The following is a 15,258-nucleotide window of genomic DNA, read 5'->3' as shown; positions in this document are numbered from 1 at the left end:
CTTCCCAGTTCCTTTCTCTGTCCACCAACCCCGAACCCTTCCTTGCCTGACAGGCGTGTCTCCCGGTGTCCCTTTGGCACCGAGTGTTGCCACTTTCAGAGCTCGGCACCTAACTGCCTGGGCCTGGCGTGTTGATCTGGGAGTTCATACCAGGAATTGAGAATTTGTTACGCAGTAAGTAACCTAAGCTCACTGCAGAACGTATCGCTAAGGCAAGACTGGCATTCTGCACAGGTAAAGCGAATACAATAATCTCTTGTTTGCTGGAGCTCCTCAGGTACCATTGAGACAAGCCCTCTTCAACAAAGGCGGGGCCTGAACCTCCCTTGGTCAACGCAGTATGGGGGTTCTGTTACTTTGGCTCATAGCACCTAAGGGAGTCCCCATCCTGGGGTCGGTAAACACTGGAGGCCCTTCAGGAACTTTGTCAATAAATAGGTCTGCACTTCAGGAAACACCCAAGGTCCTGGCAGGAGCCACACAGCCTGGCTTACCCAGTGATTTATTGAACACTTGCAGCCTGCCTAGAGGTAATGGTCAGCTACGGACCCTAGAAAGAGATTCACAAACACCTGGACAGCTCAGTCCAGTTTTCCATCTTGTAGCCAACTTGCAGGTGATAATAGCACTACTGTGACTCCCACATAACTGGTAAAGTGTCATTAGATGCCTAGTCCTGCTAACAGTGCTATATTGTATTTTTGTAAAAGTGTCAGTTTAAGGCAGGGAACAAAAAAACAAAACTCGCAGTCGGGGGGCGGGGGAATGTTTGTGTGTGAATAGTACCCGGCAATAAAAAGGGAGGCTATCCACACTTGTAACAAGTGGGCTGAAGCTAAGGGATAAATAAGGCTTAGTGAAAAAAAGTAGGGCGCCGAGTGCCCACCTTAACCCAAAAGGCTGTTCCCAGCACCAACCACCCTTTCTGTGGATTGCTACACTGCGGTGTCTAGTCAGAATTAAAGTATAAAGATTCCCACCTCCGTTCCCCCACGCCATCAAAAAGGGTGTTAGAAGCTCTTTTTATCAGATTCATTGGGTGGCTCTGAAAAGAGCCTTTGTGTTCTCAGATCGCCTTAATCCTTACTTCTTTTTGGGGGCCACCTTCTTTGGTTTCCCAGCTTTAGGTTTGGCCGCCTTGGGCTTCGGGGCTTTGGCCTTGGACGGGCTCTTAGCCGCCTTCTTGGGCTTGGCGGCCTTGGCCTTCTTCGGACTCTTGGCCACTTTCTTGGCTCCCGCAGCCGCCGCCGGCTTCTTCGCCTTCTTCGGGGTCTTCTTGGCGCTCTTCTTGGGGGTGGCCGAGCCCGCGGCCTTCTTGGGCTTCTTGGCCGCCCCGGCAGCCTTCCTGGGCTTGGCGGCGCCCGCCTTCTTGGGTTTGGGCTTGGACTCCCCGGAGGCCGCCTTCTTGTTGAGCTTGAAGGAGCCCGAGGCGCCGGTGCCCTTGGTCTGGACCAGGGTGCCCTTGCTCACCAGGGTCTTGAGACCCAGCTTGATGCGGCTGTTGTTCTTGTCCACGTCGTAGCCGGCGGCCGCCAGCGCCTTCTTGAGCGCGGCCAGCGACACGCCGCTGCGCTCCTTAGAGGCGCCCACGGCCTTGGTGATGAGCTCGGACACCGGGGGTCCTGACGCCTTGCGCTTGGCGGCCCCGGTGGACTTGCGAGCCTTCTTCTTCACCGGCGTCTTTTCTGCAGGAGGCGCAGGAGTCACAGCAGGTGCGGTTTCGGACATGGTTGTTGGTTTGAATTGACAGAGAAAAAAAAAATTAAGTCTGGGAGTTAAGTGCCACGGCTGGGGATCGTGTCTATATAAACACACAGCGGTGCTGCACGCTGATTGGTTCCCAGCTCACTCTTCCGGCTTGACAGCTTCCTAGTGTCAGTTCTGTCCCGAATTGTGTTTGTTACAATTCAGTAAAGCCACAAAATTAAAATTTCTCTGGGAGGAATGACACCAATTATACTGTACAATGTTCTGGGAGAGCTCAAGCTTTGAGAGCTTCATAACTTTTCCCTCCAGTTATTATCAGTTTGGCTCCAGCCTGTGTCAAAAGCCAGGGTCACTGAGAGATTCAGAGGTGGGAGAGACAACTTGCTGATTTTCGTTTAAAATTTAAATACTTCCCTTTGTGTCCTCAGGGGCTTGGTCTCTAGTAATGCTGGGGACATTCCTGGCTTCTCCCACAGCTCAGCGACTGATGTATTTTCATTGAGATTTACCCAGAAAATCTCTTTCATATGAGGAGAAATAACACAGGCTCTTTCAGGATTTCTCTACAAGAAGGGTAGTAAGGGGTGCTTGCAATAATAGCAATGTCTGAGAGAAAAGTCATTATTTTGTCTGAAAACGCTTGATGAGAGCTTGTTGTGGTGGTGTGGAAGTTGAGCTCTTTTTGGGTTTCAATCATTCAAGATTTCTTTAGGAAAGGGGGAAACTCAACAGTCAATAGTTCTCTTGACAGGGAAGCTTGGCCTGTGCTCAATCGCTGATGGCTGGGAACATCCAGGAAAAGGCATGAAAGACAGTGGGACCCTTTTATGGGTAAAAAAATAAAAAAATAAGTCTTTTACTTACATTGCTTCTTTAGGGGAGGGTCAGGTTTTTAAATGTTCACAAGCTCTTGGGAAGACCCTTCAGGTCTGTCTTCTTCCCTAAATGACAAACTTACATTTCTGGGTACTTGCTGGAGATCTGCTAGTCCATCTACATCAGACTCTCAACGTGACCAACATCATCTAAGTAGTTTACAATCAAAAGATAACCTACCTGCTGATATCTCAGAGGTTCTATCAACAACACCATTCTTCTATTACCTGGCACACACAAAAATTCAACTCTCCCATTTTCATTGTCACCAAATCCAGGGAGTCACCAAGTTCAGTGAATTCTTCCTAAATTCCTCTCTCCTCTTTTATTTCCCCCATTATGGTTGTAATTCTGGCTCTTGTTTCTTGTCTGGACTGGCTATTCTCACAGCCTTTTTATGGGCCCCTACCACCTCTCAGTCTGTCTGTAATTCATCCTGTTTATTGTTCTCAATGAACTATTCCTCAGGTGAGCTTCAGATTTCTATAGCTCATAGTCCTGTAGTTTTCTAATTGAAGAATAAGCACTTTAGCATTCAAAGTTTTTTCTATGGTGTTCAGTCACCATTCTGGCAGGTGGTTTAGTAGAAGAAGCGTGGGATTTGCAAAACACACTGATATGCATTTGAGTTTCGTCTTGCAGCTTATGAGTTACATGGTCTTGGGGAAACCGTCTAACATTTCACAGTACATTTTTCCAGGTTTTTCTTCCCTTTTCCTTTTCCTGCTACTCACCCTATTTTAAAGTCAATGTATACATCAAACTGATCAAATGACATACTTTGAAGTGTTTATATATGTCATTCCCAGTCTCTTAATGTGCGTCAGATCTCCCCCTCTTCTCAACTGCTATACTGATTTCTCTACGGGCTATTATAATATGCTTCATATTATCTGCATACGTATCCACTTTCAAATCTTCCTAGTAGCCTGTAAACAACCAATGGTCTCATAGAGGAGTCGTTTATATAAAGAAACGTGCACAAGTACGCACAGGGAGTCTGTGTGGACCCAGAACACAAGTGTGTCCTCAGTCCCGTTCCAGGCCTTTATTCTGCTGTCTAGCTGCTGCCTGAATGCTTGTTCTCTGTGCTACCACACTTCGCATAGGGCTGTCCATGCAGTATTGCTTGACACTTGTTCATTTGAAACTGAATGAGAGCCTAGCCTGACCGGTTGGGGCCTTATCATTCATTGAAGGTGCAGAGCGATTAGGAAATAATCTGCCATTGAGGTCTGAGTGCCTCAAATATGCCTCTTCTTAGAGAGTTTGAATCCTCACATTAACAGGCAGAGAATTCATGTTGCAGCAAGCACATTCCTCTTAGATGTGATAAAGGAATATAAAAACTAGGGGGCTGTCTGTCCCCTTCACATGTTGGAGAAATAAAACAGTTCTGTCAAAAAAAAAGAGACATTTCTATATCAAAATAGAAGAGAAAGAACACAATTTATTATTGAGTAAGCATAAAAATTTACATACATGTAAGTTAGAACAAAAGCGACTACAGTCAGGGAAAAACAATCTCACACATCTTCAAGCACAAAGTAGAAGAAACAACAAGCTTATCTCTTGAGACAACCTTTGGTATGTCTTGTGAGAAACTACAATACTAATTTTAGGGGTACATTTTTTACTTATCTGCAGATTATTTGGCCCACAACCTAGGAGATATCTCTACATCGTAAAAACTGAAGACTGGGCTTAATCCCCAGAAAAACTTCATTTCTAAGGGAAGAGTGAAAACTCAGACACACTCATTCTCCAAGAAAACTCTCTAAGACAAGGAGAGGCAGTGACCTTCTTAGTGTGTAGAAGTGCAGAAAATCAGCGTCACTTTCCTTTCACACCTCTGTCAGAGTATTGTAACTAACCTGATTTTTATTGAAACATTGTCAGTTTTCCTCATGCAATTTTCTGCACATTCTTGATATCCAGAGACTTTCAGTGCATTCAGGATTTTACGGAAGAGTGATTCTTAACCACTTTTGTGTCATGGTCTCTTTTCATGAAACTGATAAAGCTTATGGGTCCCTTCCCAGAATAATATTTGTAAATGTTTCGGAAAATATACATAGGATTACAAAGCAAAACATTTACATTAAAATACCATTATTAAGCTTATGAAAAACCCAAATTGGTGAAGTACTAACATAGTACTTCTTTATCAATGCATTAAATACATAAGATTTCCCATGAGACCAAGAATTACAATTTAGATGGCGTACTATGTTTAAACGATATTTTTGAGATCTTGACAGCTGCAAATACATCCTGATATGAATACAGCACAATTTCTGCCAATTAAACTATTTGTTGCCTGCATTCATAAACAGAGGAAATGCTTAGGTTCAGGTGGGGGACAGTAAGAATAAAGATGGAATTTCTGTTCTATGTATACAGAGGCTCTGAATGCCGTCTGCATATCTCAGATTAAGAAATTCACTGTGGAACTTCTTTCCATACACTGTAAACTCAGCTGTGATGAACTTGGTCCTCCTCCTCCTCCTCACAGACCATGAAGGAAAAGAAAATCTACCAAAAGTCAGCTGGACCTCATCAAGGGAATGAATGATGAGTTAAATATTATTTTGAGGAGTCCTCAAGGGAAATGGGGTCAGGAACAAGTCTACCTGAAATGTGACACCCTGGCCTACAGACAATTTTGAGTTGAAGTTAATTAAAGCCCAACAATCTCAGGAAGAATTTCCCTTTCCTTGTTAAAGAGATTCAGACAGAAAGACCTGCTGCAGGCAGGGAACCTTAGCATAATCATTTTAGCACATTTTTAGCACATGTGAATTAAGTATGGTAGACAGGAACGGTCAATGCAAAAATCTGTCCACTAGATTTCTTTCTGTCCTCTCGGTTCTAAGTTGCCTAGCAAGAGTGTTTGCCACTTTCTCTACCTCTGAATTGCCTATTTCCTCTTTGAAATCCCAGACCCCTTCCCCACTTTTTCCTATGTCCAAAATGATAGATATACCGTATTTTGCCTGTCGTTGGGATTTTCCTGCTTATATGAATTCCCCGTATGCACATATTAAAATTTAATTTTCTCCTGTTAATCTGTCGCTGTTAATTTGGAGGAAAATTATTTTTTTTAAAAAAAATGACCTCACAGGAGGTTTTAGCAAATCGGGATGCTGTCAGGCTGTCTTGGGGGGCACATATTGAGGGAGGAGTTCAGGGCCTCCATAACACTGTAGTGTCATAATAATTAATGTTGAGTGGCTGATGATTTACAGATGTCACTTTAAACAATTTGCAGATTATCTCTTATAAATGTCTTGTAAGGGAAGTGTATTGACTAATAAATTAATATTTTGGGAAATCTGAAGGATCAGTGTCAGGCTTCTTTGTGGAAAGTATGAATTTTTTCCCACTTAATGCTACAAGTATTATACGCAAACACCTACGCACATATCCATATGGAGGAGCATTGACCAAGTCGCAGCCCCTGGGTCCATGGTCCCTTCAGATTCAACATTGGGTCTGCACAGCTCTGAGCACTGGACAAAGGAGAGAAAGGCGGGAACTAAGTAGGTTCCCGCCTCTGCACTTGTGGTTTCCAATCAGGTCCGCCATGACCCTATAAAAGTGCTGAGCAGCAGTGCTTTCAGTATCGTTAGGAGCTCAGCGAGTTTGTGTAGAGATGTCTGGTCGCGGCAAGGGTGGCAAGGGGCTCGGAAAGGGTGGTGCAAAGCGCCACCGCAAGGTCTTGCGTGACAATATCCAGGGTATCACCAAACCCGCCATCCGGCGCCTTGCCCGGCGTGGGGGCGTCAAGCGCATCTCCGGGCTCATCTACGAGGAGACCCGCGGGGTGCTGAAGGTGTTCCTGGAGAACGTGATCCGGGACGCCGTCACCTACACGGAGCACGCCAAGCGCAAGACGGTCACCGCCATGGACGTGGTCTACGCGCTCAAGCGCCAGGGCCGCACCCTGTACGGCTTCGGGGGCTGAGTCCGAACTCGCAAGCTCGCTTTTTGCAGCAAAAACAAAGGCCCTTTTCAGGGCCACCTATTCTTTCACTTGAAAGAGTCTGTCTGTATTTCTGCATACGTTGGGTTTTGTTTCATGACGTCTATAAACTTTTTCTGGTACGTTATTAAAGTGAAAGTTAGCATCACAAATAGCTCTTTTTTAACTTTTTACCGCGTGGTGGTATCCTGGGCTTAGTATTGGTGTGCAGACAAGGTCATTTTTTTGGCCAATGCCGTTTGTTTGGTTAGGTGAGTATGCTGCGGAGTTATGCAAGTGTGAGGGTGTAACTTCCAGGACGTCTTTAACGCCTTCCCTCGCCAGCTACCAGTGTGTTGCTCTTATTTGAGCGAGCAGAGAACAAGCCGGAGGGATGACGTCAAACACTGGAGAACAGAATCCCCAAGAACTGGAGCAGAGGTGGGCCTCAGCTGTACGATCATTCGCCTGTCACACTAGTGAGTTGATTTAACACTGAGAATTCAGTTTGTGAAACGAGTTAGAAGCTGGGGAGGGAATTATGCTTTGACATGAAAAAGAAACTCAAGGACGAGCCGACTTTTATAGATCAGGAAAGAGATAAAATCCAAGTTAATGGCCGTTCCCAAAATGGAGAGCAGCAGCCGCCCAGCCTAGTCGATTGTAAACTTTCCATAGAACGGTAGACCAGGACTCAACGGCCCCAAGTGTAGGGATTGGGGTCTGGGGAGTGAAAGTGAGACACAATCAGTAGACCAGACCGTGGGGGGAGAACCGCCTCGTCCCCAAGAGGGAAGTTCCGCTTCTAGGGCGGGAATTTCAAACGTTGCTGTGGCTTGCTTGAGGCACCGGATCGGTGCTTTAGATAAAACGGAGACCGGGCCATTTATGGCTGTTGTAGGAGATTGATGAAGCGCTGCCACTAGCCCACAGCCCATGAAACCTTTAAAAAGATGACCAGGAGCCCCAACAGCTTGGGGAGTCAGCCCTGACTTGCAGCCTAAGTTCTGTACTGCTTGGAACCTGGGCCGTGATCCAGAAAGCTGGCAGGGCCTGTTTAGTGTGACCGTCATAGCTCATTAAAAACCGCTCCCAGGACGGAACAGGCCAGTACAAAGCTCTGTTGTGAAAACGTGGGTGGCTCTGAAAAGAGCCTTTTGATTAAAGGGTGCTACATAGGCACTCACTTGGAGCTGGTGTACTTGGTGACGGCCTTGGTGCCCTCGGACACGGCGTGCTTGGCCAGCTCCCCGGGCAGCAGCAGGCGCACGGCCGTCTGGATCTCCCGGGACGTGATGGTCGAGCGCTTGTTGTAATGCGCCAGGCGCGACGCCTCGCCCGCGATGCGCTCGAAGATGTCGTTGACGAACGAGTTCATGATGCCCATGGCCTTGGACGAGATGCCCGTGTCCGGGTGCACCTGCTTCAGCACCTTGTACACGTACACCGAGTAGCTCTCCTTGCGGCTGCGCTTGCGCTTCTTGCCGTCCTTCTTCTGCGCCTTGGTCACCGCCTTCTTGGAGCCCTTCTTCGGGGCGGGCGCGGACTTGGCTGGCTCGGGCATGGTGGGGACGACTCCGACAGAAATGGAAAGAACAAAAAGGAAAGTACGTGCGGTATGTGTGCCGTGTCCCTTTTATATAGAACCTCGCATGCAAATTTGAGGATAAGCTAAAGTCTTGTGTCTGATTGGTGGTTATTTAGAATAACGTCAAGAAAATTGGCTCTGCCCAATCAGAACATAGGAATACAAAATTTGCATTAGCACTGGTTGAGTTGAAGCTGCAGTTTTAACCAATGACACACTGTCTTTGTCGCGCCCAAAAAAGTTTGTACATAGTGCCTTTCCTGCACTTTTGCCACGTCGTGAATTTTCTAGGGTCAGTTTATCCGGAAGTCGGAAGCAGGGCGGCAAGGCATCAGTGTGTCTTTACCTTTGAATCTCGATGAACTAGTGAGGGGTTGGGGGAAGGAAGAACTGAAAAGAAATAGGTGATTGCGGCCATCCAGGGAATTCCGAGAACAGTGGTTTCCACTTTAGGCACAATGCAGAAATATAGCGTTAAAAAAATAAAGGACGGGCAATAAAACCTCAGAGAGAAAGCAAAGTTAGCACGGCTTGAAAGGGAGGTAAGAAAGAAGGAATTTGTTCGTTTATATGGCTACACTCCTTCGTGTTGGAAATTATCATATATTCAGTTTAGCCACAGAGGAGGGTCAGAGATCTCAGTATAACTAGTGAAATGATTTTTTAAAATATTAAAGTGAAAATCTGATGTTCAATAGCTTTATTCTGAAGTGTTAGCTTCATATTTGGCTGAAATCGGCTTATGTAGTTCTTCCACACTCTCTTTTCTTCAGAGTCGTCCTCCCTTAACAGTATTGTTTCTAACCCTCCTTTGCCCCGCCCCCCTCAGTAAATCAGGGCAGTCGCTGCAGGAGGCAGGCAGGCCCATAAGACCGTACCCCTGCACTCATGCCTTTGTTTCACCAAATAATTAATTTGTTTTCTCATTTCCATATTGAGGAAATCTGAAGATGTATCCAACTGCATCATTTCTTCTTTATTCCCAATTTATCCAATGTAGCAATTTTCAGAATAATTGCTAACTTGCTTTATAGGTATTTGCTTAATCATAAACCCTGGTTAAATATTTCTATTTTTGTTCATTTTACAGAAAAACAAGATACATATCTAAAGTAGCAGAGATTGGATCTTTGTGTAACAAAAAACAGGTTAGGTGGTCATTCTAATTGATTAGCTGTTGCTATTTTTTATTCAGCTCTTGACATTACTTCATGAGCACTTGATTATCTGTAGAGCTGCAAAATTTTACGCATGCTTTGGTTCGTCTCCCTGCCATTGCCCAGCTGGCTGCAATCCTGCTTTTCCAAAACACATCCTCTGAGAGATCCTCTAATTTTCTTAAGTGCAGCCTTGTGCAGCCCCACTCTCCTTGGCCTGAGTCCTGGCAGATCAGGCTCCCTTCCCACTGACACTTGCTCCCAATTAATTCAATCGGCTTCCTTTCCACTAGGGCCTGGCTACTCAAATTGTGGACGCTGGACCAGCAGCAGCAAGTCACCCAGGAGGTGGTTAGAAATGCGGAGTCCTGGGCTCGGCCCCACATCTACAAAGCAGACTGCATGTCAACAAGGTCCCCAGGTAATCTGCGTATGCTATGTTTGAGAAGTGTGCTCTGGAGCTCTGGTTTTCACCTGCAGGGGAGGAGTGAGTGGCAGAATAAAACACAGGGCACCAAAGGCAAACGTTTTCCTTCAATCCCTTCTCTTATTTTTAAAAACACTCTCGGTTCTTTGTCCAGGGTCATTTGTTATTTATCAGTTTATATTAGCATTGCCACTGGCTTTCTTTGTTGGCTTTATTAGCGTTACCAGTTCCACATCTTTATTCATTTACTAGTTGAGAATGTTAATATATTTCCATTTTGGGTAAAGTTGAAAGCCACCAACTGAGAACCAAAGCTCTGGTATGCAATCACTTGAGGTGTGATGATTTCTTTTAACTTTACTCAGATGTTTTCCTCCCCATGAGATTTCACTGTGCAAAGGTCACCTATTTGTAGAAATATATGTGATCATTCTGTGACTAAGATACAATGCCTGGAAACACAAGACCTTTGTGGTCGGATTTATGTCCAACACAGGACAAATATAAATAGCGAAATAAGAACATCAGGTTAATAATACTTGACCATTTGTGCCCAAATGTAATCATTGGGTTTATAGGATTTAAATAATGGATATAAGGGACCAAAACGCTAATTTAAGTGTGTGAATAGATCGTTAAAGAAAAACCACAGGGCCAAACTGGCATCATTTATGCTAAAAGCCCATGATACCAAACCTAGATTTAATACCTGATCTAACTATGGTTTCAAACTCTCCCAGAAATATAACCTTAATCAACCAGAATAGAACTTTCTGATCAAGCACCAGTAATCAATCTGTCACAGGGTCCCTCTCCACGCTCTCTGGAAAGAAGCTGTCGTCTGCATGATACCACCCTTTGTGTTCTCTACCCACAAAAAAGATGTCTCTGCCCAAGACCTTTCTTTTCTTTTGGTAATAGCTCCCTTGCCCCACCCCCCTCGGAGCAGCCTTCAGGTTGCTAAATGGATTGCTGCTGGAGTCATGAATTACTTAATTAAAGCCAACTGGGTCTTCAGATTTACTTGGTTGAATTTTATGTTTTAATAAGGTGAACCTGGCCACGATATAACATTGAGGAGTGGTGAGGATTGGCCCAAACTGGAGTGTTCATTCCACGTCTACCTGACCTTAGTTTAAAAAACACACACAAAAAACAGTACAGGTCAGACAAAATAGTCCAAGAATTGTGTTTAATAAAAAACAGATCCAGGCTTGGTAAGAAGAGATTTTTTTCCCATAGGATGATGAATGGGGTGAAAGAGATTATTGCAACAGGGGGAGGGTGACTGTTGCATAAGATCTGTAAGCTTCTCAAGCGTTAGGCAAAAGGGATTTTCTTTATAGGGAAGATTTAAGACTAGAAAGGACAGACTTGATTGGATAGCAGATCAGAGAATGTTTTACCCTGAGGTCATCCAGTTCTCAGGAGGGACCCTTATTGAGGCTGAGTGAGGGTGGGTTAGCGTCAGGGGTCTTGGGGGCATGGAGGAAACATGAAGTTTGGTTGACAAACATATTGTTCTGATTGTGAGGACTTTAGTTCAGCTCATCATTTATGAGGCACAGAATGGGAATTTGCAGGATCCATGTTTGGCCCTGTGGTAGGTAAACAAAGAATTCATCCCTGAGTCTTACCTAAGTCATAGAAGGAAGCATTGGTTCCTTGCAATAAGCCATTGTCGGAATATAAAGGATGGGTGGGGATGTCTTTAACCTTTGTTGTTTCCTAGGATTGCACGTCTCAGAAGGAAGCCAATAATGTCAGTTACATTCAATGACAAATCTTGCAGGGGCTGATGTTTAAAAAAATTAAAACTGTAAAATATTGAACACATTTGGTTTCTCTTTGAAAAAGCGTAGGCTGGGGGGAAAAATGTTTGAAAAACTTCCTAAGAAGAAAACCCTCTCGTCTGGGCAGGGCTCTGAGGAGGAGGATAGAGGAAATTTGCCTCATGGGTTTAACCACAGGCCTACTTAGGGTACAGAATCCCAGTGTCTTGAAATTAAAGTGACGCGGGTTGGTAGCGCCACCTAGTGCCTAATGAAGGCAAAGATTAACCCCTGGAGGAGGGAAGCGTCTTGAACCCAAGTTCTGTAGATAACCACCGGTATAAAGAAGGGAAAGCAGCTACCAAAAGGGAGATATTAAGAACCATGAGAATGCTATAAATAACATTTACAAACAATTAAACTTAACATAAAAGGATAATTTTCAAGAAAACATTGCGCAATAAACAAGTGAATGAGCAAGTTGATCACAAGGAAACATAAGATACCCTTCACCCAGATGACTACTGCTCAGTTGGGTTTTACAGGTTTTAGAGAAATTTACGGAATTGATAATCCCTATTTAGCAGAAGCTGTCTCAATAAAACAAAATAGCTCTCTTCCTGTTTTTTCTTTTGAAAATGTATAACCTTATTATCTGAACTGGACAGGAACAAAAAAAAAAAACAAAGGAAGAGACAAGAGACAAAATTATACTCTTATCTTATGAGCATTCATAAAAATAAGCACTTTTTAAAAAGCAAATGGAAACCAAGAGGCCATATTATTTAAAAAATAATAGTATGTTGTGTAGTGTTTATTCCAAGAATGGAAGAAACATATAACATCATAAACCTGCCAGTGAAAGCTATTACTAGAGAAAAACTATGTGGTCATCTCCACAGATCCTGGGAAAGTATTTGCTAGAATATAACACCCTTTCATCATACACTTTTTCCATAGACTAGAATGAGGAGTAGCTATTTAATAATACTTCAGAAGGAGTAGCTACAGTGAGTATAACATTTAATAATCAGTTTTAGAAGGATTCCCAGAGTTAACAAAGACAAAGGTGAGTGGTACTACTCCTATTCAACACGTCATCAAGGGCCCAGCCAATATCATGAGACAAGGACAAGAACTAACAAGGAGAAGGATTCAATAAGGAAAGATGTTATCTTTATTGTTTGAACGTAATATACCATTGTTAAAATCCATGAGAATCTATAAACAGATTTAATAGAGCTCAACAGGGTTGGTAGATATATGAGCACCGCATAAAATTCTATACATTAGCACTGTCTATACATTAGCACTGACCTATCTGGAATTGATATAGAAAAACCAGACATCACTCATAACAGTACAACAGATCCTAAGGATTCTAAGGCAAGATCAGAAAAAAAAAAATCTGATCTATATGAATGAGACTATAAAATGTCATTGAAGGATACAAAACAAGAACCACTTAAATTAAGAGATGGCTACATAATATTTATGTTTTGTGATGATTCAATATGCCAAAATGTTTATTAATTCCAAAATAACCTAAAAATTCTATGTCGTGCCACAAAACCTTGATGGATTTTTGGCAAAGCATTGTAAAATTCATGTTGAGCAAAAATAGTCAAGGTGATCTTCCCACCCCCCCACTCCCCCTGCCCCCCAATAAAAGGGAAAGAATAGAAAAGAAGAAAAAAAATAAAGAATGGTTGGTCTTGACTTAAAGCAGGGACTTTAAGAGGGAGAGATTGGGGTCATCCTAGGGAAACAGCCTTGAGCTGTTAGAAGCTATGTTAGTGTTTGTTATCTAAGTGTTTATAGGCCAAGTCCAGAAGAGGGCTCAGAGGAGCCTGGCTGGAATTTGGTCTAAATTTTACCTGCTGTTATTTGTATTAATTGCTTAGAGTTACCAAAAGATCATGTCTTTAGTGTATTGGGTTTCAGCAGGGACCCTGGTGCTAAATTTCCTGGGTCAAAATCCCCTCTGCCATTTATTAACTGTATGACACGGGACACATTCGTTTAAACTTTAGGTGAGTCAATATATCCATGGGTAGAATTAGAATAAAAATAGTTCACAGACGTGTTATGAGGATTACATGAACTAATAGCCAGAAACCACTTGGAAATGTGTCTGGCTGTTGGCAAAAAATAAATAAATAAATAAATTATTATTATTATTTTTTAAGTACATACAAATAACTGGGGAGGTCTGTTTGCTACCTGTAGCCGGGTCTCCATTGCCTCTTGTGGGCCTTAGGCACGTTTGCCTTCCTGGGCCTCTCCATAAAAATAACAAAAATAACATCATTAAAATTATATAAAGATTAATGCATTAGTATAACATTTTCGTCCACCTAAAAGTTTATTTTTTCTTCTAATTTTAGAAGAAATGAAAATATTTTCGTGAGCAGGTATTGTCAGCCCTGCACCTATGGTGCCTAATGGATTGTCCGCCCTACATGTGCCTGAGATGTAACTGTAAAATTATTCAAGTAGGAAATAATCCGCACACACTCATATACGCACACACAATCCTCACTCAGTGCCCTACTTGTGTGATGACAATAAATAGGGGTGGTGCAAGCAACGTGTCCTGGGGTTTGTTAGGAGGGGTGTCCTCAGTCATGGGAGGTGCCAGCTCTGCAAAACAGTCCGGAGAGGGGAAGACAGACCACGGAGGGTTATTGCCCTGCTTCTCGGTCTTCAAACTGCTCGCTTTTGTGTTTGTATATGTGAATGACCCCAGTGACTGTGTGGACTCTTCGGGTGTCCAGTGGCAGCCCAAAGACACAGGCCGAGACAGTACGGTCTCCGCACCAGCAGGAGGCGGGCGACAGGCAGAAGCAAGCATACGGACCACACCATGCCCTCCCCCCCCCCGCAGTGCGTAACGTGGCGTAAGCGTAAAGTGCGTCCCTGTCAAGGAACAGGCGGGGCGTGAGGACGGGCCAGAGGGCCCAATGAGGAAGCTGGGGCGGAGGGGCGTGGTTATGGGGAAGAGGGCGGAGGGGTGTGGCGGGGTTTGCTTTCCACCGGTGTGTGCTCGCACTGGAAGGAGGGTGGCCCCTGCCAGTTTTCAGGACTTTTCACTTCCCAGTTTAAACCTATGTGGTAGCCGTTTGGTGTTAGCATTTCAGGGAAATCCCATGTCCTAATTTGAAGCTCGTTCTCCAAGTGTGAGCTCTGCTCCAATTGCACCAGCATCACCTGTGAAACAAATACAAATGATGGGATCCTACTATGGATCTAGTGAATCAGAGACAGTGGGGTGGAGCCCAGCAATTTGGTGCACACTCAAATCTGAGACTGCCTCAAAGTATTGTTTCTTTTGATTCAGATGCTGGAAATGACCTCTCCAATGTCAGCCTAGCCAAACAACTCTGTTACCAAAACAGTGCTTAGGCCTTTCCTACTCTGACTTTGATGCCAGAAGATAAAGTGAAAAATCAATAAGTTATATGTCTAGAAAGGGGAGATCTTAGGAGAAATATTTGAATTAATGAATGCAGAATTCCAACTTTCCACAAATTTTATTAATCACATCCCACTTACACACGTTTTCCCATCCTCTCATTCAGACTTTTCTAAGCAAAGGTAGTCAGTCCATGGGGAGTAATGAATCCCAGTAAGTAGACCTGTAACAGAAGTAAATCCTATTTCTGTACTTCAAACAAAAAATAAAATGAGAAATCTAAAACACCTCGTTTGGGCTCATCCACTCAGGTAATGATCTCTTTTTGATGAATCAGTGTGCAGCAAAGCAG

At 43.8% G+C, this 15,258-nt stretch overlaps 3 protein-coding genes across 3 annotated transcripts; 1 reads left to right on the top strand and 2 right to left on the bottom strand.

Moving 5' to 3' along the window:
• Positions 1-40: 40 nt before the first annotated feature.
• On the bottom strand, positions 41-2,330 carry LOC109435937 (histone H1.3). The gene has a single exon (XM_019714170.3). The coding sequence runs from the start codon at positions 1,726-1,728 to the stop codon at positions 1,084-1,086; it is 645 nt and encodes a 214-aa protein (XP_019569729.2). The 5' UTR covers positions 1,729-2,330; the 3' UTR covers positions 41-1,083.
• Positions 2,331-6,032: 3,702 nt separating this feature from the next.
• On the top strand, positions 6,033-6,720 carry LOC109435961 (histone H4). Its single transcript, XM_019714202.3, has one exon. The coding sequence runs from the start codon at positions 6,239-6,241 to the stop codon at positions 6,548-6,550; it is 312 nt and encodes a 103-aa protein (XP_019569761.1). The 5' UTR covers positions 6,033-6,238; the 3' UTR covers positions 6,551-6,720.
• Positions 6,714-8,164, bottom strand: LOC141568466 (histone H2B type 1-C/E/F/G/I). Its single transcript, XM_088799715.1, has one exon. It carries the CDS (start codon positions 8,109-8,111, stop codon positions 7,731-7,733), a length of 381 nt encoding a protein of 126 aa, XP_088655841.1. The 5' UTR covers positions 8,112-8,164; the 3' UTR covers positions 6,714-7,730.
• Between the last annotated feature and the right edge of the window lie 7,094 nt (positions 8,165-15,258).

Source organism: Rhinolophus sinicus, chromosome 7 (assembly GCF_057876585.1).
Source record: "Rhinolophus sinicus isolate RSI-liver-muscle chromosome 7, RSI-T2T, whole genome shotgun sequence".
NCBI lineage: Eukaryota > Metazoa > Chordata > Mammalia > Chiroptera > Rhinolophidae > Rhinolophus > Rhinolophus sinicus.
This window is presented reverse-complemented; position numbering and strand designations above follow the sequence as displayed.